General features: G+C 35.4%; 1 protein-coding gene across 4 annotated transcripts in view; it reads left to right on the forward strand.

Annotated features, from left to right (window-relative positions):
- TRDMT1 (tRNA aspartic acid methyltransferase 1) overlaps window positions 1–24747 on the forward strand; it is a 64237-nt gene extending 39490 nt beyond the window's left edge. For 2 of the 4 annotated variants that reach the window (XM_082617059.1, XM_082617062.1), the window contains exons 3-11: window positions 3299–3375; window positions 5779–5850; window positions 6445–6510; window positions 7284–7353; window positions 7831–7914; window positions 9305–9663; window positions 12271–12328; window positions 13377–13506; window positions 20298–24747. In XM_082617059.1, coding sequence (XP_082473185.1) covers window positions 3299–3375; window positions 5779–5850; window positions 6445–6510; window positions 7284–7353; window positions 7831–7914; window positions 9305–9663; window positions 12271–12328; window positions 13377–13506; window positions 20298–20398 — 1017 coding nt within the window. In that variant the 3' untranslated portion in view covers window positions 20399–24747. The remainder of the gene's footprint in view (window positions 1–3298; window positions 3376–5778; window positions 5851–6444; window positions 6511–7283; window positions 7354–7830; window positions 7915–9304; window positions 9664–12270; window positions 12329–13376; window positions 13507–20297) is intronic. The other 2 variants (XM_082617060.1, XM_082617061.1) reach the window with 1 other exon arrangement.
- Window positions 24748–25519: the final 772 nt, after the last annotated feature.

Below are 25519 nucleotides of genomic sequence, written 5' to 3' on the forward strand. Positions count from 1 at the left end.
ATGTTAGGAAAGAAATAATGGTCAGGAAGCAGGGTGAGAACGTTATAAATCTTTACAGTGTAAGAATAATAATATAATTGGAGTAGGAAGGAAAAGTGAGACTCAAAAAATATGTCTATTCTTTGAAAGATAAATGAAGCTATAGATTTTTAGGACCTTATTTAATGTTGTTGCCAGGAGCTCAGCTGAGCTGTCAGGGATCAGAGTAGCTGATTAAAGCAAAAGGACAAAAATGAAAGAGTGAAGCCTTAATTACTTGCTGTAGTGGGAAAAGCAAGTCTCTAAAAAACAGAGAAAACGCCAACGCCCCCTGATCCGTTTCCCTAGGGGACAGCATCCTGCTGGAAAGTGGGGTGATCACAGACGTGGGGGTCAGCTCACTGTTGAGGAGCCCCTGGCATTGGGGGAGAGAGTGCGGGCAGTGGTGAGAAGGCTGGGAGTGAGAAGGGCCAGGCGTTAGTCATAGCAGGACAAGTATCTTCAAGGGTTCCCCTCTTCCTCCTAGACGGAGGCCTTGGCAGAAATAGATGGCACCTGAAGAGGGCTCTGTGCAAGGCCTCAGGTAAAGAGACCTAGGAATGCAAATATATGAAGAGCATGAGCTGCCGGGGACCTGAGAGCTCGCACCTGCCCTGCCCTCAGAGACTGCAAGGTGCTGGCCTTACACCAAGTCTGGAGCCGGGAGGGTGGCTTTCCCCTGAAACCCGCTGGGTGAAGCCCTCCTCGTTGCCTATAGTCAGGCCTGAAAATTAAGTCTTTGTTGAATTTGTTACAATATTGCTTCTATTTTGTTTTGGTTTTTTGGCCCCAAGGCATATGGGATCTTAGCTCCCTGATCAGGGATTGAACCCGCACCCCCTACATTGGAAGGCAAAGTCTTAACCACTGGACCACCAGGGAAATCCCTCATGTAGGTTTTTAACCAGGAGTAGGATTCCCCAGTTACAAAGATAAATAGTAATAAAACTAAAATCTGTAATTTATCTCGGTAGAAAATGGAAAATTACTAGACACTACAATATAAATATGTGAGCAGAAACCTTGTCTGGTTTGTTCATTGTTGTATTCCCAGACTAGCACAATGCCTGGTGTGTCATAGATCCTCTGAAATATTGGTGGATTAATTTATGAACCTTGTTTAATGAGTAACACATTGTGCCTAAAAAATGGAAAAATGCCAGGCAAATCATAACAAGGGATAACAGGGGTTTCAGAACTGATATGTATTAGGTAAGATCTGTCTGAAAGCAAAAAGCATTTACAAGTCATAGAAAATTACTTTATAATGATGATTCGTACAGTGATCAAGAAAGATCTAATTGTCATGAGTATTCATGAACAGAATAACATCAGAGTTCATAGGGCAGGAAATGGTAGGAAATATCACTCAGTAAGTTTTTATTGAAGACTTAACCATGTGCCACAAAACTTTATTTCTCTTTAGCTTAACAATAAATTCACTAAAATAGTCAGAAGTTGTTTTCTAATCTACCAAGGTCTTCCTAAAGTTTAAATGAAAATTAAGTATAAGAATAACCAGGAAGCTTTTTGAGAAAAGAAGTAATAAAACAAGTAGGGGAACAAATAAAGTTGCTCATCAACATGCGATAAATAAAGTCGCTCATCAACATGCGATAAATAAAGTTGCTCATCAACATGCGATAAACAGAGTTACCACATCGAGTGGACCTAATGTTCTCTGAAAGCAAGGATGTTTTTATTAGCTTGAATGGCCTGTTTATGGAAAAAGAATTTGATTTCTATTAGTGTTAAAATATCAAATTATTAACGTTAATCCATGCATCTCTGTAACTACTTTCTTGAATCCCAACACATTCATTGACCTAGAATGCTAGGTTAAAGACAGCTGTGAATGTTTTAATTGAGCGATTATGTTTTGCATAACTGCTCTGTCATTTGGGTTGTACTGTAAAAAAAAAAAATCACTCTTTCCAAGAATCCTTTAAAATTGTAAATTTTTTTATGTCTAACAGTATTGGAGGCATTAACTCTGTTTACTTCCTTTAGATTCTAGACTTAAGGATTCTCCTGATGTAAAAGATTGTTGTTTAATTTTTTATTTTCATTTTAGGAATTCAGCTCTAATCTGTTCACAATCAGTTGTGAAATAAATAAGTTGCTTTTCCTAATAGTCCTGTGCTGACCAGCTGTGTGACTTGAGCATGTGTGCTAATCTTACTGCCCTGCCCCAGGTTTCCTGACCCACTGTTGAGTGTATGATTTTCAGATTGTTTTCTTTAGAACTGTGGGATCCAGAGGTGCTTTAGGAACTTTTCAGTATTTAATTTTTATTTCTTTTTACATATATGTCTTAAACTACTTAAAAGCCTGTGATTTAAAAATGATAGACATGTACATTCAAACCTTTAATACAGTAGAGAAAACTGATGTGTTCCCCAGGTTAAGTCACTCTTTTCAGAACTCAGAATAAAGCTTTTCCTGCTTTATTCACGATCTCAAACTTCTTAGAAATGTGTTGTAATTAGGAATGTTGTGATTCTGGGCTTATGGCTTTAAATTCCTGGGTAAGAGTGTACACTAAGAGAGCTTAATGAGAATTGGCAAACTCATTTGCCAATTTCTCTATGTTTGTCTTCTGATACTGTATATAAAACAGGAGCAAAACAGTACATTTTAAAACTGTTTAGCCCAATAGGGATTATTTTGATTAATCTTATCTACAATGTTTTGAGGTTCTTTGACTACACACAACTGTAAAACAGTATAGTAATTGTGGATATCTGAAAATGGAACCTTTTTCCATTTGGTGATATATTGACAGAGACATACATGAAAGGGATGGTGACTGGTCAATACATCACATTTTCTAACTAAATAATATTAATAGAGAGGTATTAAAAAATTCCCTAGATCCTTTGCTGAAAATCATTAATTATAAAATAAAGTTTTCCATGTTTGATTCCAGAAATCACAGCAGTCTTAGACTTGAGGTGTCATAGAGGCACAAAATACTTAGCATCTAGGAAACTAGCTTTCCAGCTCTGCTTTGGCTGGCTCTCCAGTTTGGGGGAAGTCACTTAATTTTTCATAGCTTCAGCTTACTGCTCGACTTTCTTCACAAAATTGCTTTGGAAAGTTAGTTTAACTAAAGTTTATTTAAAAAGTAGTAGGTGTTTTATAAACTTTTAAGTGTTATAAATAAAGTTGTGTCACAACTTCTGATGTATTTACTTGTAATTAGTTAGCATTTTTCTGTCTGCCCCCTTCTACACATGTTTTTATATTTTTTCTTTCCCCCCACATGTTCATTCCTTAGGGTATTACACTAGAAGAGTTTGACAGATTATCTTTCAATATGATTTTAATGAGCCCTCCCTGTCAGCCATTCACAAGGTATGTATAATAAATATTTCTCTGTAAGGAATAGTACTTTTGAAGGACTCATTAAATCAAATCACACTGTAATTTCAAGCACAGACACTTTGAAGTCCATCAGCTGCATTTCCCTAGTCTTGAAATTTTTCATCAATAATTCCTTTTCTCTATACACATTTATAATTCAGCATTAATCATAAAGAAAATAGCAATAACTGCCAGATGAACACAGTAATTTGGTCAGTAGTAGGTATGCAAAGACTATATGGTACCTCCTTAATACCTACCAAAGATACAGTATTTATTTCTGACCCAAATTACCTTAAATTATTTAAACTAATGAGCATTCAAGAATATCTTCCTAACACTGATTAATCAAAGTAAATTTCCATAGTTAATATTCAAGTCCTAAATTACTTAACTGTAAAATTTTAAGGCTAGTCAAGAATGCATTTGTGAATTTTAAATTTCTCAAAATTGATAGGTACATTTAATAATACATACAATTAATAAAATGACTTTTTAAAGCTGTGTTCCAAGACAGCTTTTTATTATATGGTGTTTATTTGGCTATGTATTTCAGGGAATTATATTTTAGATAAAATCTTGGCTAATCCCTCTTCATTTAGATACTTTAAATAATAATATTTCAATTATTTTAAGTAATAATGATAATAGTGATAACCCTCTGAGTGTCTTACTGGAGTATGTCATTTAATATAACAAGCTTATGGGATAGGCATTAGTATTATCATCATTTTACAGGTGAGTAACTGAGGCATAGAAAGGTTAAGTAACTTTCCCCAGGCCATACAATTAGAAAATGTCAGAGCCAGGACTTCTTGATTATTTTATAGTCCTGTTAATATATAGGACTATTAATATATAGTCCTATTTAAACACATAATGTGACTTTAAGTGGGATATAACATGTAGTAAAAATTCTAATTTAAATAAATATTCTCATGCTTAATTTCCATCCAAGTTTTGATTTATTTCAAGTTTTCTAGGAAATTAATTCCCCAGGGATTTATTGTGCACCTACACGTGAGGTATTGCTTTTGATGCTGTAGTTCCCATCCTTATAGAACTTACAGTCCATGGGGAATGACTGACAAATAATTATCTTATAATGTGGTTTAAGGTATATAATAAATGAATGCTGAAACTGCCATGAGAGCATGGAGGAGAGAGGTGTTATGTTGCTGCATACCAGGAGGGACGAATTCTTTTAGACGTGATATCTGTAGCGTGTCTGAAATCAGGTCGGGAATTTATCAGTGAAGGCGGACGTTCCACGTAAAGATGGCTCCGAGCCTGTGCAAGTGTATTACGGCCTTTCTAACTACAGTACGTGGGAGGTTCAGGACAGAATGCAGCCCCAGCGCTGCGATGCCTCAGAGGTCACTGCAGTGGGGCCCCCGTGCCTTCCCTACTGCTGCTCCCACTCTGTATTAGCCCAGCTCCAGCTGCTGACGGCTGCAGTGTCTGGGCCTGTAGTACGACCATCTTTGGAACACTGAGAGGAAAGGGACAAAATGAGAGGAAGCCAAGATTGCTGAGGAATCTATTCAAGTCCACTCTAATCTCCCATCTGAGCCTCAGATCCACTGATGATTTTGGTCCTGCTGTCAGGTGTGAGGAAACTGATAAGTGATGTCAAGTAACTTAGTTTAGACCACAAAGCTAGTAAGTAGCAAGGCCTTAAACCCTAGTCCTCGTTTGCTACGACTCACGCCCAATATAAGTCTTCTTTTCTGCTTGCTTCTTGATCATATTGAATGTTACTTGCAAGATTTAACTGCTAGTCCAACTTCTGCCTGTTCCCATGACCTGTTTGACTTACTTAGTCTAGCCAAGTTGCAACTCCTTCGTGGAGAATCAAGCCTTCAGCTTCAGTCTCTCCTGTTTACATTGGACAAGATAGTTCTAGTTTTACCTGCTACCTTCATCTGCTTAGATGGTGATTAGTTACCAATGCCATCAACTCCACGTTGCCACCCTGCCCAACCAGCTCATTCATCTGAACTTTTGTTGTCTCACCTGGGGCAGAGCAAAAGGTGTCATCAGCTAATTGTGTGTGTGTGTGTGTGTGTGTGTGTGTGTGTGTGTTTCCTGAACAAAGTGATTTTAAGAGGGTAATTGATTTTATTCTTTGTGGACTTCTTGTTCTTCTTTGCCTCATGCAAGTCATTTGGACATATTATCTTGTATTGATAATAAGTGTATTTATTAGACAGGCAAGACTTTTTCAAATTAAATGAAAACAATATATTTTTGTTCTCCATAGCAACATAGATGATCATATTTTTTGTGAGGACCAACTAATTTTAGTCCATCTCTGTTTTGACTTTTTAAAAGTGATTTGATATCTTTATGTAAGATTCTTGCTGAACTTATTTCCTTTCCTTACCCTTTTAGAATTGGCCTGCAAGGGGATGTGACTGATCCAAGGACAAATAGCTTCTTATATATTCTAGACATTCTCCCAAGGTAAAAACTTAAATTCCTGTACAAGTTTACCTTAAATGTAAAACTTTACGTCTGGAAGAACGTGATGTTTGTCATTTTATAGAGATTAGCATCTTCTACAGATTCTGTGCGTGTCATTTATCTTCTGTCGGGACTGATAGAGTAACTGCAAATGTTTGTCGGTTCCACAGTTGCCGCTAAAAGTGAGTGACAGGGCGTTACAGCCTAATAGCTGAATTCTGTTGCCTCTGCTCACAGTATTTGTGCAAATGATGCTAATGTTAGTGAATGCTGTTGCCCATGGCCTGGAAACTTGTGCTGCTAACCCTAGAAGCCTCCATTCTATGGAAATGTCAGCCCTTTGAGCTGTGCAAACCCATGTTTTCATTAAACTTCAATGGAAATTAACATTTCAAATGTTAACTTTATCAGGTGTGCCTTGTTTATGGGGGAAAGGAATAAAATATGAGTTGTCTCTATCCCTTATAAAATTCTTTTATAAAAAGAGTTTGGACAAATATTTACCTCATATTTCCCACAAGTAAGGATTTTCTTTACTTCTTACTTCTTAGGAATGAGATGTTTAGAATTCCGTTTGTTTTTGTTTTTTTTTAGGTTACAAAAATTACCGAAGTATATTCTTTTAGAAAATGTTAAAGGTTTTGAAGTATCTTCTACAAGGTAAAAAAATGTATTTGTCCTGTGTTCATCTTAGACTTGGTATATTTTATAATAGGAGCTGTTATGAAATGAAGATCTTAAACATAAATGTGTATATTCCGACATTTTATATATGTTATGAAGTTTACTCATTAATATTGATTTTGAATAGTTAGTAATGTGAAGTATCACAAAGTTAGGTTCAACTGATTCTTTCCCATTTTGATATGTTTGAATTTTTCCAGAATGATTACTCATTTTAATGAGAATGGTATTTCTCAATTTTAGCTGCTTACATTGGTGCCTATTTCTTTAGAAGTAGGAATGTCTTCAGTAAGAATTTGTCCTGTTGACAGGCGTTTTCTGTTCTACAGTTGGGTTGAAGAAGCAAGCCCTGCGTCAGGCCCCTTTCAGACAGTAGCCCAGCTGGAGAGAATGCATCCAAGTCCTTGACTGACCTGCTGTCTATGACAGTGTTCCCTCATCTGATTGGCTACAGATATAGTTCCATTCCTATAGTAAGCTTATCATGAGTGGATTGGCGATTCTAACTCACCAGTTTTATAAATTATCTGGCAGCTTTATTTATTTATAATAGGGATTATCTCTTCTTTGAGAAATGTAATTTCTCAAGTACTGGACTTAAAACAGACCCGGGATTATTCTTTTTCTAAACAACTTAAGTGGAGGTACAGTCTTCATGGAAACTGAAGTTTTTATGTATAATATTTTATCTAAGAACCCTATTTTGGACTATAGGGTGCAAGCTTTTTTCTTTCCCTTTGCCTTTTCAGAGACCTGTTAATACAAACAATAGGAAATTGCGGCTTTCGGTGCCAGGAATTCCTGTTGTCTCCAGCCTCTGTAAGCATTGCAACTGTAAATTCTTATATAAGTGTTCCCAAAGGGAATTCGATTCAGTACACAGAATGGCTCTAGTTTGGATAATATTATAGGTAAATCTTGCAGTTCTGACACGGTTATGACTTTCTCCATCTGAATTTTATAGCTATATGAATTTTATGTTTTTATGATTACTATACCATTCATAATGAATGTAAGAATGTCTATTTGACTTTTTACCTGGGAAATATAAAATGAAAGTGACTCATAGCCATATGATTCATCTGCTTCCATCTTTATTTCATTCAAATAAAGGTACAGAGTGACAGTTTAAAAGGTTTAATAATTTGCTGCAGAGATGTCTTCCACAAATCGATACTAGAATTTTGTCTGGCAGAAACTAATGTATAACTGTATGCGTTTTTTTACTAGGTGCTAAAAGTTGATACAGATCTCCTTCATATCCTATAGCAACTAACTGCCCTATTTTACTTGCAGCTTGGCATTCCAAATTCAAGGCTACGGTATTTCCTTATTGCAAAGCTTCAGTCAGTGCCGTTCCCTTTTCAAGCCCCTGGTCAGGTATTATTATTATTGTTGTTGTTATCACACAATCATTATTATTTATCTGTTGTAAATATATCTCAGTCTGCTAATTTATTTTCAGGAACTACTTTGCGGAGGTTTTTTTGTTTGTTTGTTTTTCTAACGTCTTTATTGGGGTATATCCGCAGAGGTTTGTGTGTGTCCTCTCGTGCCTGTAATATAGACTATGCCTGAGGTCTGTCTCGTAGGCCTTTTCACCCTCCTGATGCCACTTTAATTGCTTGAAACAAAACCAGAAACTTTTCTTTCATCATTAGAAAAAAAATAAGTTAAAAGTAAAAAAGTTACATTAGTGTCGTTATCCTTCTTTTCCCCCTATAATTTCTCTTCTGGCCATTGACTCTTTTTAATCTATTCTTTTTCTCCCTCAATAGAAGCCATTGACTACTTTTGATAAAATAGTATACTATCTTAAAAATGGCTTGAGTATTTTCACACATCAGTTGCATTTTATTTGAAATCTATGCTATTTAGCCTTAATTGATTAAAATACGGTAATGATTAGCACAAGCTAGAATAAAATGCTCAATTGCTATATATAGGATCTCTCATTATGCTAGCAATTTTATATGCTTCTGCTGAAAATGGGTGTGGATAACAGAGTTTCAGTGGTCCAGGGAAGCTCTCTATAACCTTCACAGGTAAGAACTCACAAGTCATGTCCTACTAACAGGGCTTCAGTAGTATCATTTGAATCCCCCATAATACAATATCAGTATTATACAATATTATGTTATATAATAAAATAGCAACATATCTCCCTTTAATAGTGGGCAGTTCCAAAAACGGTATATGAAGTATGTGAACAAAGACTTCATCATTAAAAATTCCTGGAACTGTTTCTTCTTTCCCCAAATAGGACTTTATAAATGGTTACCTGTTTTGCAGGAACAAGTTTTTCCTGTGGGACTCAGGGATAGAAATAACCTTTCAGGGTGAAGAGTGCTTTTCATTTTTAATTACTAATTTTCCTTTAGATCATGGGTATGTTCTAGTTTTTTTTTTTTATGGCAAACTTTGATCAAAAACACATTTTCTGAAATGTTCCTGTTGCTTTTTCAACTTCTTTTCCAAATATAATGCTGTCTCTGTATTCAGTGTACTTCCTATTACTTTGTTGAATGGTTTTATTAATTCAGAAAGCAGTAATTTCATGAAATAAATCATCTATAGCCTGCCTATCACTATATGATGAAAAACCTGTAATAACTTGTATAAATACTAGTAAACCTCAATTTCTATCTTTTTAATGACAACTCAGTAAAAGCTAAAGAATTTTTTTACATAATGTTGAATGGATGTTATTAATATGTCTTTTATTTTTAAGAAAGCTTTTGAGAGTTTGTGTATTTTTACTTAATGCCAGGTACTGATGGAGTTCCCCCAAACTGAATCTGAACATCCACAAAAACATGCGATAGATGCAGAAAAGAAAATTGGAAAAAAGAAAATGGAAGAAAAGAAAATTGAGCCAAATATTTGCTTTGATAGCAGCACACAGTGTTCTGGAAAAGAGGCCATTCTTTTTAAGCTTGAAACTGCAGGAGAAATTGACAGGAAACGTCAACAGGACAGTGATCTCTCTGTGCGAATGCTAAGAGATTTTCTCGAAGATGACATTGACATGAATTCATACTTTTTACCACCAAAGTCATTGCTGCGATATGCTCTTTTGTTAGACATTGTTAAGCCCACATCCAGAAGGTCCACATGCTTTACGAAAGGGTAGGTTTTAAAGAGTCTCTGTTCATGACATATCCAAAATAACCAGGTTTTCATAACTATTGTTTCTCTTAGTTCTTCTCAAAACAAGGAGCATTTTATAAAATGTTTCTGCTAGAATGATTTTTTTCACCCTTAATTGCCTGCTTTCGTGTTCCAGTAGAATGCACAAGTGAAGATTCCTTCTGGCAGAACATGATGTGCACAACCCACAAAAGTGCTCATAGAAGACAATGCCATTGTTTGGTGACCTTCATAGGAGCTTAATTACCCACGGTGGAGACATGGTTTCTATAGATGGTGAATTGCTAATTTTTTAGCACCTTTTTATGGTACCTCAAAGATTTCTGTCCACTTTCATGATCAATGTACAAGAAGAAATTAAATTTTAATATCAAGAAATAACATTAAATATCCTGGAGCACATTATAGCATATTTAAATTTTATTTAGTTTTTTGAATTAGTAGTATATTCTTATGGTTCAAAATTCAAAAGGAACTAAGACTGTAAGACTCCCTTCCAATTCTGCCTCTTGTTCATCCAGTTTCCCTCTCTATGTGCAACTGATGATTTCAGTTTACTCTCTAGTCTTCCAGAGCTATTGCATGTGAGGTGTGTTTAAATATACATGTATATTTTTACCCCCTCCTTTAAGTAAATGGTAGCATACTATATTCATTATTATGTGCCCTTTTTTTCATTGCGCAGTATAATTTAGATATTCTTACCTATGGGTGCTTAAAGAACTTTTGTATGTTCATAGTATAGGTATATCATAATTTCTTTTACTGGTTACCTGTTGATGGACATTTAGGGGACATCCTTTGGATTATTTCTCAAGAGTTAATGTGTTTTTCAACTTTTTTTTTTTAAACCTAGGAAGAAGGGGGGAAATTAGACCCTTCAAGAAAAATTTGTAAAAGATCCGTCCCTACCCCTGTTTGTTAATTTCACTGAAGCTCTTTTGATAGGTAGTTGTATGATTCAAAAATTCAAGCCTTCGGGCTTCCCTGGTGGTGCAGTAGTTGAGAATCTGCCTGCTAACGCAGGGGACACAGGTTTGAGCCCTGGTCTGGGAGGATCCCACATGCCGCAGAGCAACTAGGCCCGTGAGCCACAACTACTGAGCCTGCACGTCTGGAGCCTCTGCTCCGCAGCAAGGGAGGCCGCGATAGTGAGAGGCCTGCACACTGCAATGAAGAGTGGCCCCCGCTTGCCACAACTAGAGAAAGCCCTTGCACAGAAACAAAGACCCAACACAGCAAAAATAAATTAATTAATTAATAAACTCCTACCCCCAACATCTTCTTTAAAAAAGAAAAAAAAAAATTCAAGGCTTCTCTCTTTACCTACTAGCTAGTTGTCTTGCACAAGACACTATGTCCCTGATATAATCGTACCAGGCTCACCCTGACTTTATCATACTCTGCCTTTGTACTTTCAGGGGAATGGGTTTATTGCTTTCCATTACCTTAAAAGACTTCACTCAGCTGTTGTATATTTCCAAGTCTGCTAGGTTCTGTTTAGGACTCTCATAAAACAGGAGTTATCAATTTTGTAATAAAAAACAACTTTGAAATTCTTTTACGATCATAAAAATGTTATAAAAGAAGCCTTATTGTAGAAGTCTATTTTAGTGTAGATAATATAAACACACACATACACGTGATATATAAGAAAACAGCTTTTCTTTGATGGTGACTTTCTCTAATTTTTTTTTTTGTGTGTGTGGTATGCGGCCCTCTCACTGTTGTGGCCTCTCCCGTTGCGGAGCACAGGCTCCAGACGCGCAGGCTCAGCGGCCATGGCTCACGGGCCCAGCCGCTCCGCGGCATGTGTGATCTTCCCAGACCGGGGCACGAACCCGTGTCCCCTGCATCGGCAGGCAGACTCTCAACCACTGCGCCACCAGGGAAGCCCTCTAATTTCTATTTTAAATTCATCTATTAGGAAAAAATGATAAAATGTCAAACAGCCAGCTTGGCAATGATCTTAGGGAAAGAAATATTACTAATACCTTGCATTTCTATAGTGTTTGGTATTTTTAATACATTTTTAACAATAGTCTGATTGTTTTATGATAAAGAGTAAAAACATACAGTGTTACAGTAAGAGGCAGATGCATGTTTGGTGGGCCTGAGTTTGTCATTAGACTGGAGAGTACGGTTTTGGCTTCATGAGAAGAAATGATGGTTCAGGCATTATAAGAAAAGAGCAGCAATTTATTTTCACCTACATAACACTTGGTCTAATGTGGCAGGGATGTCAGTACTGAATAGCATTTAGATATAAAGTCATAACAAATGCATACTTTCTGTGCATTTAAATGTGATGAACATTTAAAAAATGACAGTAACGTATATGCAGACTAGTATTTACACAACAAAAACTATGCCAAGTTTAGTGTCTGAGAAGTTTCAACAGACTGATCTTTTGTCTTTCACCTGGTAAGCTTTTTAATTACAAATCATGTTTATGTGATATTAGTTAGAATATTTCAGAAGGATGTGTTAACAACTATGTAAGATTGGTTCATTCAAGAAATATTTAAGAAATTTAGCATTAGCAAATATATTAGATGCTACAAAATATTTGTGTTAATTTTTTAGTTATGGACGCTATATAGAAGGGACAGGATCTGTGTTGCAGACTGCGGAGGATGTGCAGGTACTATGCATGCTGCAGAACTAAAATATTTGAAAATTATTTTAAATATTGTCTTTAATACTTAAAATTTGAGAATGTTAAAATAAGTTTACATGTTCAACTGGAATGAATATGTGTATATAATAATTATTTACTATAGAATAAATCTTCTTGTTGCTAGATATGAGTATATGTACAAAAAGTGTTTTATGTTTTTACTTTCTTTTTTTTTTCTTACCTTTTGTTTTTCTTTCTATTCCATAAAGAGTAATTTGAAATGCAGAGTACAGTACTTAATGTTCTCTAAAATTATGCACAAATGTCTTAGTATTGGAGCCTTCCTTTGGAGCACATACTATAAAAATGCCTGTTAGGGAAAAAAATCTATATTTTAGGAAGGCTTTTTATTAATACTTCCATTGCTCATTCTTTATGGTATCATGGTTGAATACAAGCTTGATTTATTGCAAGTTTTATATACTTCTGAATAATTTTGAAGTGAAATCACATTATCTTCTTTTATGCTGATTTAAACTCTTACTGTTAATAAAAGTTACCCTTGCTAAAAACCCTATCAGAGACAAACAAATGTCTGGATTTGAGAAGTCATATTTATTAAATATATTTTATCATTTTAAGAAAATATCTTAATTTGATAAAATTGGTCATAAACAGTAAACATTTTAATGGCTGCTTATTTGCTTTGTAAAATCGACTTATTGGTTGACCAAGTTTCTTTTTTATATCTTTCGTTACATTTCTTTTACGTTATATTGTCATTTATTATTTTTATTCTTATGAGTTAATTTTTGAGGGACCAAACATGACAGATACACTGAGAGTATCCTGATCTAGTCAACATTAAGGTTTTGTTTGTTTTCTGAGTTTATGTGGCCCGTGATGAGCCAGTTACACAGCTCGTTGCACAGAGACGTTTTTGCCCTGTGCTGCCATGTGTTACAGAAGACTATGCGTCCATCATTTTTAAACTGTCTCACAATAGATGATTTTATCTTAACAAGTCTAATTGCACTCTACTTTATTAGTTATTTTGGATGTTTTCCCACAGATTGAGAATATCTACAAATCCCTTACCAATTTGTCACAAGAAGAAAAGATAACAAGATTGTTAATGCTTCAACTTCGATTTTTCACTCCTAAAGAAATAGCAAATCTCCTTGGATTTCCTCCAGAGTTCGGTATGTGGGATACATGCAGACCCCAGCTTTCACTGATTAAAGGTCTCAAAATTCATTAGGGACTCGTGCATAGTTTATGAATAAACCCTTGCCCAGATGGATGTGAGAGCGCTTCCTTTCCTGATTGTGCCATCTTTGACATTTTCCTTCCCTCCTGTGTCTGCTTTCTTCATAACCTGCCCTAGTCCATTCCCTTCAGACTCAGTTCCCCTTCTCCTTTTACTCCAGTAATGGTTCCAGGTGCTTTGCAGGAACAGAAGGGCCAAATCAGCAATTCCTCACTTCTCACTACAGATGGTTGTTAATAGCATCTCTTTCTCGAATTTATTTTTTTGCTTCTAGGAGTACTATTCGAATAACCTTACACTAGATCTTACAAAAGAATGCCTAGAATTGTCTTTTTTTAAATGAGGAAATTAACAGGCAATTGAGGAATTTATTTTTGTGTGGTGGGGAGGTATGTATTTGTATTTCTACTCTTGGAGATAACACTCTTATCAATTATATAATTGATTCCTTTCCTACAAGGTTTAAGTGGAGAAAAGAAAAAGTGGAGAGGTGGTCTAGAAAGGAACTTTCCTAATGGAAAGTAAGGGTGACTCAGGAGCACAGATGCCAGAATTGACACGAAATTAGGGAATCTGAAGATGGACTCTCAAGAAGAAAAATGAAGATAAAGTTGCCAAGGGAGAAAGACAAGTAGTGAGGAAAGCCAGGGATTGTTGCTATTAAGAGACTGGACACAGCGCCTTTGCTTCTTAGAGCACCCCGCCCCTCCCTGATCCCACTTCCTTGGCGCTGGTGCTCTTGCTCTGTGGATGCCATCGGTGTCCTGGGCTGCGGTGGGTGTGTTCCTAGTACCTGGCTCATGGGAAGGGAGAGAGACAGACCTCCCTCACATGCTTCCAGGGCTGCACAAGGAGGAAATGTGCTTTTGATAACTGATTGGGAGCTTGAATGCAGAAAAGCCAAACTTCGCTAAATCTTATGTTGTTGTAATATTAATACAGTCCAATTCTTGAAGAACATCATGGGTTAAATAGACCATGTTTTAAAATCTAAATGGATTTACAGTTGAGGTTTGGAAAGCATCTTTTTGTACATTTGGGAACAAACTGCCAACAGAATTTGACTACCCTCTTGGTAATTGATTCTCCAAGCGTAGTCACAGCAACCAGGTTTATTTTGTGCTCTTTGCCTTTTTCTTGGTGATCTCATTCAGTTTGAAACATGCCAGGGAGTGTTTTTTAAGAAAACATAGACTTTCCGTGGCTTAGTTTATGTCACAAAGTGAGTGAGAACATCAATAAAACAAAGAACTGAGAATTGGACTCAGGAATTTAATTCCCAGTCTACTGTCCTGGTTACTTTTTTTTTTTTTTTCATGTTTTAGGATGAGCAATCAAAGGTATTTTCTGTACTACTACAGAGAGAAAAGAGATTTACCATCTAATACCAACTAATTTCTAAGTTTTATTTGAGTGCTTATTTTTTCAAGCAGTAGCAATCACTTTCGTAATAAAGAAATTTAGCACAGACCCCAGAGTCAGACTGACCGAGTGTGAATCCTAACCCTACTGAAGCCACTCTCTGCCGTAGTTTATGCATCTGTAAAATGGGGATAATTATATCACCGACTTCATAGGGCTGTTGTAACAGTGAAGTGAGTTAACGTATGTCACATGCTTACAACCTATCTGACATGTAATATAAAATTCATGCTTTTATATTTTAAATGATAGATGTTATAGCCTTTACTTCATAAATATTTTTTCTCAGTATTTAAACATATCTAAGGGGTAAAATAGGATTTTTCGAAGTTCTCTGAAAATATATGTATAATACACGCGAGAAAGCCTTTTTAATTGCTTTACCTTATTTTAAAATATGTGATATATGTGTATAGTCAGTGCCCTGTTGTCACCACTGAACAGCACTGTGACGGAACTGTCCTTCACGTGTGCCTCTGACATCACTGACCCTGGGTCCAAAATGCGCATTCTTTGAGTTGCTTGTCCACCGGCCATGATGGATTTGCATTGATCCTCCCGCACATTTTGCCCTGGTTCTCTTTGTGGCCAGTGGCATGCATTCATGGGACAGCAGGCTTTGGAAGAGACAGGAACTAACCGACACTTACTGAATAAAAGCTGCTCTCTTGACCTTGTTAATTCTAGGTTTCTTTGCTTTTGAGGATTATTATTTTTAATGTACCTAAGTTTTTAAAAAGTCACCTTTTATCTTTACAAAATTATGTAATTCTTTCCACAAGTGAGTTTAGATTTTAATATCTATGTATAAAATACACACCTATGTATATATGCACATGCATATATATATATGTGTAATATATATATATATATATGATTTTTACAAATCTGACTTGTTTGTTTTCAGACATTTCTTCCCCTCTCATATAATCTTGATATCTCAAGACATCATCCTAGGGGTAGTCTAAAAGTTTGTTTGTAGGTATTTCTGCCTCTGGCTACTTTGAAGTAAATAATTTGAGATGACTAATGTGCTTGCCTAAGACATATTATCTTTATAATAGCAATTTTATGATCATGCTCAATTGCAAATATCATTTTATTATGGTAATCACTGTTGTTTTATTGCAGTAAGTATAATGTCTAGTGTTGATGAAGCAACTTTATCAGGTTTTGAAATGTTGCTATTTTTAATGCTCTTTATTTCCTTTATTACCTGATTTGCTTTTCCTTTATTTAATTGCTATGCCAAAGGTTTCTGAATGTGAAATTCTGGAACTGTAATTAAGATTCTGGCATCCACTCTTATGCATGCACAGTCTTTTACGGTGGTATGTGCGTGCAAGGTTTTGTTCCAGCAAATGTAGTATCTGTGGGCCATTTTGTTTTGCAAAAGAATGTAGCAAATTGAACTTCAGTATGAGAATGTCAATTTGTGGAAGCAGAATGTAAAAAAGCAACTCTGAGGGACTTGTATCCAGAATATATAAAGAACTCTTATGACTCAACAATAAAAAGAAAAATAATCCAATTTAAAAGTGGGCAAAGGATTTCAATAGACATTTCTCCAAAGAAAATAGATAAATAACCAATAAGCACATGAAAAGATGTTAAACGTTATTAGATATTAGGGAAAGGTAAATCAAAACCACAGTAAGATACCACTTCACAAAAAGACAGACAATAACAGTGTTAACAAATTGTGGAGAAATCAGGCCCCTTGTACACTGTTGGTGGGAAGATAAAATGGTGCAGCTGCCTTAGAAAGCATTCTGGCAGTTCCTCAAATGTTAGACACAGAGTTACTGTATGACCCCACAATTTCACCCCTAGCTGTATATCCAGGAGAACTGAAAAAAGCTTAACACATACATACATACGTACATGTTCATAACATCAGTGTTTATAATAATCAAGAAGTAGGGAAAAACCCCAGATGTCTATTAATGAATGAATGAATAAATAAAATGTGGTATATCCATAAGATAGAATATTATTCAGACAGAGAGAGGAATGAACTATTGGTACATGTTATAACATGAATGAGCCTTTTTTTCCCTCGGATCAGATAATTTTTACTGATGTGCTTGATGTTTGAGTTACACTATATTTTATAGTCATATTACACAACATACATAATATTGTTAATACATAATGTTATTATAAGGACCAAGATATTAAACATAGAATACTTTGCTTTTAAAAAATATTCCAGAATCAACATGAATGAACCTTGAAAGCACTACACGAAAGCAGCCGGAGACAAAAGACAACATATTGTGTGGTTCCATTTGTATGAAGTGTTCAGAATAGGCAATCTCTAGAACAGAAAGTAGATCAGTAGTTGAGGGGCAGGGAGGGGACATGGAGAGTGACTGCTAATGGGTGCCAGCATTCTTTTTAAAAAAAATTTGTATTGAAGTGTATAATTAACATATAACATTGTATTAGTTTCAGATGTACAACATTACAACATAATGATTCAACATTTGTATACATTGCAAAATGATCACCCACCACAATAAATCTAGTTAATATCCATTACCATACATCGTTACAAAATTTTTTTTTCTTATGATGAGGACTTTTAAGATCGCTCCTAGCAATTTTCAGATATGCAATACAGTATTACTAACTATAGTCACCATGCTCTACATTATATATCCCCAGGACTTATTTATTTTTATAACTGGCAGTTTGTACCTTTTGACCCATTTCACCCATTTTTCCCCCACCCATGCAACCACCAATCTGTTTTCTGTATCTGTGACCTTGGTTTTTTAAAGTTATTTGTTTGCTTGCTTTGGTTTTTAGATTCCACATATAAGTGAGATCATACAGTATTTGTCTCTCTGACTTCGCTTGGTATAATGCCCTCAAGGTCCATTTCATTCTTTTTTATGGCTGGGTAATATTCCATGGTGTGTGTATGTGTGTGTGTATTTTCTTTTTTCATTTACCCATCAGTGGACACTTAGGTTGTTTCCATATCTTGTCTGTTGTAAATAATGCTGCAATGAACATGGGGGTGGACGTATCTTTTCTAATTAGTATTTTTGTTTTCATTGGATAAATACCCAGCGTGGAATTGGTGGATTATATGATTGTTCTATTTTTAATTTTTTGAGGAACTTCCATACTGTTTTCCATAGTGGCTGCACCAATTTAAATTCTCACCATCAGTGCATAAGAGTTCCCTTTTCTCCATGTTCCTTCCAGCTCTTGTTAGTTCTTGTCTTTTGGATAATAGCCATTATAACAGATGTGAAGTAATATCTCATTGTGGTTTTGATTTGCATTTCCCTGATGATTAGTGATGTTGAGCATCTTTTCATGTGCCTATTGGCCATCTGTATGTCTTCTTTGGAAAAATTTTTATTCAAGTCCTCTGCCCATTTTTTAATCTGATTACTTATTGTTTTGCTGTTGAATTTTATGACTTCATTATATAATTTGGGTACTAAACCCTTATCAGATATATGATTTGCAAATATTTTCTCCTGTTCAGTAGATTGCCTTTTCATTTTGCTCATTATTTCCTTTGCTGTGCAGAAGTTTTTTAGTTTGATGTAGTCTCAGCTGTTTATTTTTGCTTTTGTTGCCTTTACTTTTACAGTCAGATCCAAAAAACCATGGACAAGACTGATGTCAAGGAATTTACCACTTATGTTTTCTTCTAGGAGTTTTATGGTTTCAGGTCTTACATTCAGGTGTTTAATTCATTTGGAGTTAGTTTTTGTGTATGGTGTAAAATCGTGGTACAGTTTCATTCTTTTGCATGTATCTGTCCAATTTTCCCAACACCATTTATTTAAGAGACTTTCCTTTCCCCATTGTATATTCTCAGCTCCCTGTCATAAATTAATTAACCACATATGTGTGGGTTTATTTCTGGGCTGTCTATTCTGTTCCTTTGGTTTCTGTGTCTTTTTATGCTAATGTCATACTGTTTTGATTACTTTAGCTTTGTAATATAGTCTGAAGTCAGGGAGCATCATGATGCCTGCAGCTTGGTTCTTCTCCCTCAAGGTTGCTTTGGCTACTTGGGATCTTTTGTGATTCCACAGGAATTTTAGGATGTGGTTTCTATTTCTGTGAAAAATGCCATTGGAATTTTGATAGGGATTGCATTAAATCTGTAGGTTGCTTTGGATAATATAGACATTTTAACAATATTAATTCTTCCAGTTCATGAGCATGGAGTACCTTTATTTGTGTCTTCAATTTTTTTCATCAACGGTTAAGTTTATTCCTCGGTATTTTATTCTTTTTGATGCAACTGTAAATGGGATTGTTGTCTTATTTTCTCTTTCTGATAGTTTGTTGTTAATGTATAGAAATCAGCAGACTTCTATATATTGATTTTGTATACTGCAACTTAATTCATTTATTCTAACCATGTTTTGATGAAGTCTTTAGGGTTTTCTATGTATAATGTCATGTAATTTGCAGATGGTGATAGTTCTACTTCTTCCTTTCCAATTTAGATTCCTTTTATTTCTTTTCTTGCCTAATTATTCTGGCTAGGACTTCTAATACCATGTTGAATAAAAGTGGCAAGAGTGGGTATCTTCGTCTCGTTCCTGATCTTAGAGGAAAATTTTTAGCTTTCATTATTGAGTATGATGTTAGCTGTGGGCCAGCTTTCTTTTTGAGGTGATGAAACTGTTCTGACATTAAATAGTGGGGATGTGTGCAAAACTCTGCAACTATACTAAAAACCACTGAATTGTACCCTTTAAAAAGGTGCATTTTAGGGAATTCTCCAGTGGTCCAGCAGTTTGGACTCCTCGTTCTCACTGCCAAGGGCCCAGGTTCAGTCCCTGGCTGGGGAACTAAGATCCCACAAGCCATGCATCATAGTCATAAATGAATGAATGAATGAATGGATAAATAAATAAATAAATAAATAGTCTCCCTTTAAAAGAAAAACTGCATTTTATAGTATGTGAATTCTGTCTCCTGAAGGCTGTTATTAAGTAACTGAAATAATGGTAGCCACTGCTTTTCCCAAAGTGTACTAGTGCTCAGATTTCTGTTGGTTCTGTGGATATTATGTGTGTATGTGTGTGTACTGTGCAAATATGATATGTGATATGATAATATCACATTGTATAAGCAATGAAATGTTATATAATATTTTTGGCTCCAAATTCTCATTTGTTAATTGAACTTCATGGAGACCTTAGGGACTTATTTATGTAAATAACCACGCTGCTTTTACTAAAGAATACATCCTTTTATCTCTGGAAGTTAATATTGCAAGTGATTGTATTATAAATTGTTACCTTTCTTTTCTAGGATTTCCTGAGAAGACAACAGTCAAACAGCGTTATCGTCTGCTTGGAAATAGTCTCAATGTGCATGTAGTAGCTCAACTAATCAAAATCCTATGTGAATAATTTTTAAGTAACTCTGAAAGATGGTGGCAGTATTCCATTATATCCAGATAATAATTCTAAAATTCTTTTTTGAATTAATTTTGACAAAATTCAACTAAATTATCTTATTCTCTCGTTAATAAGAATTTGGATTTATCAGGAAAATGCCATTTTGTTTCCTTAAGTTTATATTACTGTGTTTTATAAGGTGAAAATTATTGTTATGCTTTAGGAGAATATCTTTTTATATGAAATTGTTAAATATATATGTAAAATATTCCCTTTATAATATTATGGTATAGACAAATTTAGGAACATTAGAATTTTAATGTCTACATGAATATTTTGTAAAGTGTCTAACAGGTGTACTATATGAACTTGAGAAGCTATATTGTGTATGTTAATTAAAGGCGTTGCTTTATGAATCTATCATTTTACATTTTTTAAATAATTCTTCCTATTTCTAAAATGATGATTCTAATTTTACCCTGTTTAAAATATTGAATGTTTTACCTTCAATATTTTAAACATTCCTTTATTTTATCTAAACAAATGTGTATAATATATTAGACCAAATTATCATCATTTACCTTATACAACAGTCTGAAGAAAATGTCAGAAATAGTAATCCTAATTCTTGATTACCTCTCCATCGGTATGCCATAGAAAATGTAGGTGCACATTATCTAATTATCTTGAATTCTACTTCCTTCTGAAAGACAAAACTCACTGTCCCTTTTTCATTTGTACATACCTACCTGTAGTTTGCTATCTTCAGAGCTTGCGTTTGTCTTCCTTTTCAGCTTCTTTTTGTAAGTTGAATTTGCCATGATGTTCTAAGGAATGTAGCACAGCATTAAGATTTTAGGGAGGGAACTCTGCCCTCTGACCCCATTCCACATACCTATTCTGTGAATTAACTTTTATAACTTTAACTTTCTCTGACTCTCCCTCTCCATAGACTTCTTGGAATTAGGACTCTAATCAGACTAAATCTTGCATCATAAATCCTGTGGTTTTGATTTTGGTGATAAAATCAAGTGACAAAAAGAGAAATGAAAAGAAATAAGATGAGAAATTTTGTCACAAAATTTTAATTCATATTTTTATTCTTAAAAAACAATCATCCTGATATGAAAAAATTGGAACCCTATCCATTACTGATGGGAATGTAAAATAGTGCAGCCTCTATAGAAAATAGATGATAATCCCTTTAAAAAAATTAAACACAGTATTACCATATGATAAAGCAATTCCACTTCTAGGTATATACCCAAAAGAATTGAAAAGAGGGACTAAGATATTTGTATACCAATGTTCATTGCAGCATTATTGATGATATTCAGCTGTAAAAAGGAAGGAAATTCTGACACGTTACAACATGGATGAACCTTGAAGACATTATATTCAGTGAAATAAACCAGACACAAAAGGACAAAGTCTGTATAATTCCATTTATATGAGGTATGTACAAGAGTCAAATTCATAGAGATAGAAAGTAGACTAGTGGTTCCCAGGGCTCAGAAGACCAGGGAAATGGGAGTTCATGTTTAATGGGCGTAGAGTCTCTGGGGTAGGTGCAGAAGTTCAGGAGGTGGATAATGGTGATGGTTGCACAACAGTGTGAATGTACTTAATGGCAGTGAATTGCATGCTTGAAAATTGTTTAAATGGCAAATTTTATGTTATGTGCGTTTTGTCACAATTAAAAAAAAAAACAACAATCATTCCCCACCACCATTTTTTCAGAAGAACTCATAGATAAGTATGGGAATAGGGAAGCTGTAGACCAATGCATATATGTATCAACTATCACTGTCTACATTTTGTGTATGTGTTTAAAGATAAACCTTAGTACAAGTCTCGTAAATGATAGTATACAGCTCTCTGAAATCACTTTGGCACACTTTCTCTGTTTTCCTCACTGATGAAAAGATTCTTACCAATAAGAAGGTTCAGAGTTTTACTGTGATTATGCTATAATTATAGTGTCCTGTGCCCCACTGCGCAATCATAAAACAAAATATGTTGAGTTACAGTGCACCAGGCAGTAACATGAAGGCTCTGTGGCGACATGTGCGTACAAACTAGGAGATAAAATATAGCTTTGTGAAAAATTTTAAATTATTGAAACACATCCACGGGCAGATTGTGATTCTTGCCCTTAATTAATTATATATAATAGCAAGCACAAAATTCACACATTAATGAAGATATATTTACCAGAGTATCTAGCATATATACAGATCTTGGAAATTCTGACATTTGGACTTACTGTAATGTTATTCAACAGTTTGAAAAATATAGGCTCTCCTTTTAAAAAAACAATAATTAAATCTTTGCCATTTCTAACAGGAAACTGATTTTTGTTCTCCCCTTTGCATCACTTGTGCTCTTTTATTTCTTTTTTTAATTAAAAAAATTATTTATTTAATTTATTTATTTTTGGCTGCGCATGGGCTTTCTCTAGTTGCATCGAGCAGGGGCTACTCTTCGTTGTGGTGGGCGGGCTTCTCACTGTCGTGGCTTCTCTTGTTGCGGAGCATGGACTCTAGGCGCGCGGGCTTCGGTAGTTGTGGCTCGCGGGCTCTAGAGCGCAGGCTCAGTAGTTGTGGCATACAGGCTTAGTTGCTCCACAGCATGTGGGATCCTCCTGGACCAGGGCTCGAATCCATGCCCCCTGCCTTGGCAGGCGGATTCTTAACCACTGCGCCACCAGGGAAGCCCCTACTTGTGCTCTCTTAAATGGTTTGCCAAATAATCATAAATTATTTATTACCCTGACTCATATTTTTAGTAAGTTTTCCATACCTAAATATAATGCATGAGATGAATCAATTTAAACAGAATGAATCGTATTGGAAAATGATTTTGAAGAGTTATGTAGTCATAGGAGAAAGAGCCAGTGCTTGATCATCTTAATCCTTAGTGGCAGGCAGTAGAGCCAAATGGTGGGGGCAGTGAGTCACCCTGTTACTGAGGGATCAGCTGACCCTCTGCAAGTTCAGAGGCCCCTGAACATTGTGTTCTGGCTAGTAAATCAGACCTGCACAGTAGGCACCACCCTGTGCCTTGAAAAGTGAGAAAATACCACTGACTACCAGCCAACTCGCTCCCCCTCACAAGACAGAGCCTTTTAAGGAGACAAAACCAGTAGTTGAGATTGTGAAAGCTGAGGGGGCACCTAGCACTTAAGTTATTTCTTTGAGGTACTGGCAAGATTCTTTAACAAACATCACAGTTTGCCTTTTGTTCTAACCTCAACCTAATCTGGGTCAGAAGTTATTAAATTGTAGGAGGCTTTTGGGGGTAGATGAGTGAAGCTAAGCACAAATGAAACTGGTTTGATTTCAGCTCTAGCAGTACAGAATAGAGCAGCATCTGCCACATGAGCCAGTCTCAAGCATGTACTGAAGGATGCGTTCTGTGGGCCAGCTGCCGTGTCTGCACCCACACTAAAGTGGCTCTGGTTGCTCGTTTTGTTTTGATAACTTTATAATTTAAAATCAAAAGTTAGAGTCAGCAACTTCCCAAGTAAGCCAGGATAACACAATAACAATCTATCTTTAAGCCCATATAGGTAAAGTAGGTAAAGGATGTTTTTCTGGGTTGGTTATGTTGTTGAAAAGGTTAACTTTTCATAATTTGGTTTTCAACTTGGAACTATGACTGTTTGAGGCCACTAGTTGTAAACTGACTTGCTAATAGCTTTGGGCTTTGAAATTGAGTGAGTGTTGTAGGTTTCAGCAGTTTCTTATAGACAGTGATTGACCTGGTTATATAATTTTTCAAGACAGCTTGGAACTATCCCTGTACTGGAATTCTCTTCTTCTCAGGTTCTACTGTCAAAATGTGCTACATACAACTGTCAAATCACCTTCTTAACATGCATCTTTTTTGACCCACCTCCAATCCAACCTATTCTTTCTCCATTCATCATACTCACCAGGATGTCTAGTTACGCCTATAATATTTCACTTGGCAAAGTTCCTTTGCATATTTTATTAAAGAGCAGTAAGAATCCCACATATGTTCTTCAACTTCAGATCATACTGGTCAGTCTTTCTTTACCATTTTTCCTCTCCTGTCACTCGTTCACTTTGCTGCTAAAATTTGAAACTTTGTTGTTGTTTTTTTTAATCCATTTTCCTGACCTCTCTCCTTGATTTCTAAGAACATTTTACACTGAAATACTCATGCTCTTCAAAATCTTACACAACCACGACCCAAACTACATTACTATTTTTGTCTTGATCTTTGAGTTTATTCCTTTTAAATTTATTTGTTTAACAAATATGAGCATGTGTAAAGAACTTTTTTGGCTTCTTATTCCCCAAGTTCTCAAATAAATTTGTTATATATTTACCGTAGGTTCTGAGTGTTATTTTCAATTACATCCAACACTTATAACTCTCCCTCAAGTATACCATACTTGATTCCTAAAGCTTCCAAAATCTTGTTTTTTTCTACAAATCTGAATTTAGATAGAAATTGTCACAAAAACTAGAAGATAAGAAGTTACTTTTCTGATAGAACTCTTTTTTATAGCCCTAGGATGTTCTCATTTATTTTCTTATACATACTATGGTTTCACTGTTTACTTCAAGTATTTGCTCTGTATTTTATTTTGTATCTTTATTCATATCAGGGCAGATTTAAATTATGTGTGTAAATATGGAACATGTTTATTTAGCCAAGCTGGCTCTATAGTCAGATGAGATCACCTAAAGAAGAGTCTAAAGAGAGAACAGAGAGTGGTTTAGAGCTGAACTTTATCTGTTCCTGAAGATGCAGTCCTCAGATCTCTCTACCCTTCACCATCCAAGCCATTTTCCTCAGAGATCTCACCATTTTCTGTAACTACTTTTTTGCCCACGACACCCGGAAAATATAATTTTGACTCAAATAGTTGTTATTTTGCTTACTTAGCTACTTAGGAAGTTAGCTAGTTCCTTACACAGTACAGTTAAATTTTACACACAAAAAAAGATTGAAAATACCTAATGGAATGTGATACTCCTTGTATAGTAGATAAAAGTTGAGTTTGCTATTTGAGAACTCATCCTGTGGATGAATAGACAATAAGCTTGATAGTTGCTATAATTTGAATTGGTTTAAAATGAAAAATATTCCACGGTTTAG

This window comes from Mesoplodon mirus, assembly GCF_964341445.2.
Source record: "Mesoplodon mirus genome assembly, chromosome: 4".
Lineage (NCBI taxonomy): Eukaryota > Metazoa > Chordata > Mammalia > Artiodactyla > Ziphiidae > Mesoplodon > Mesoplodon mirus.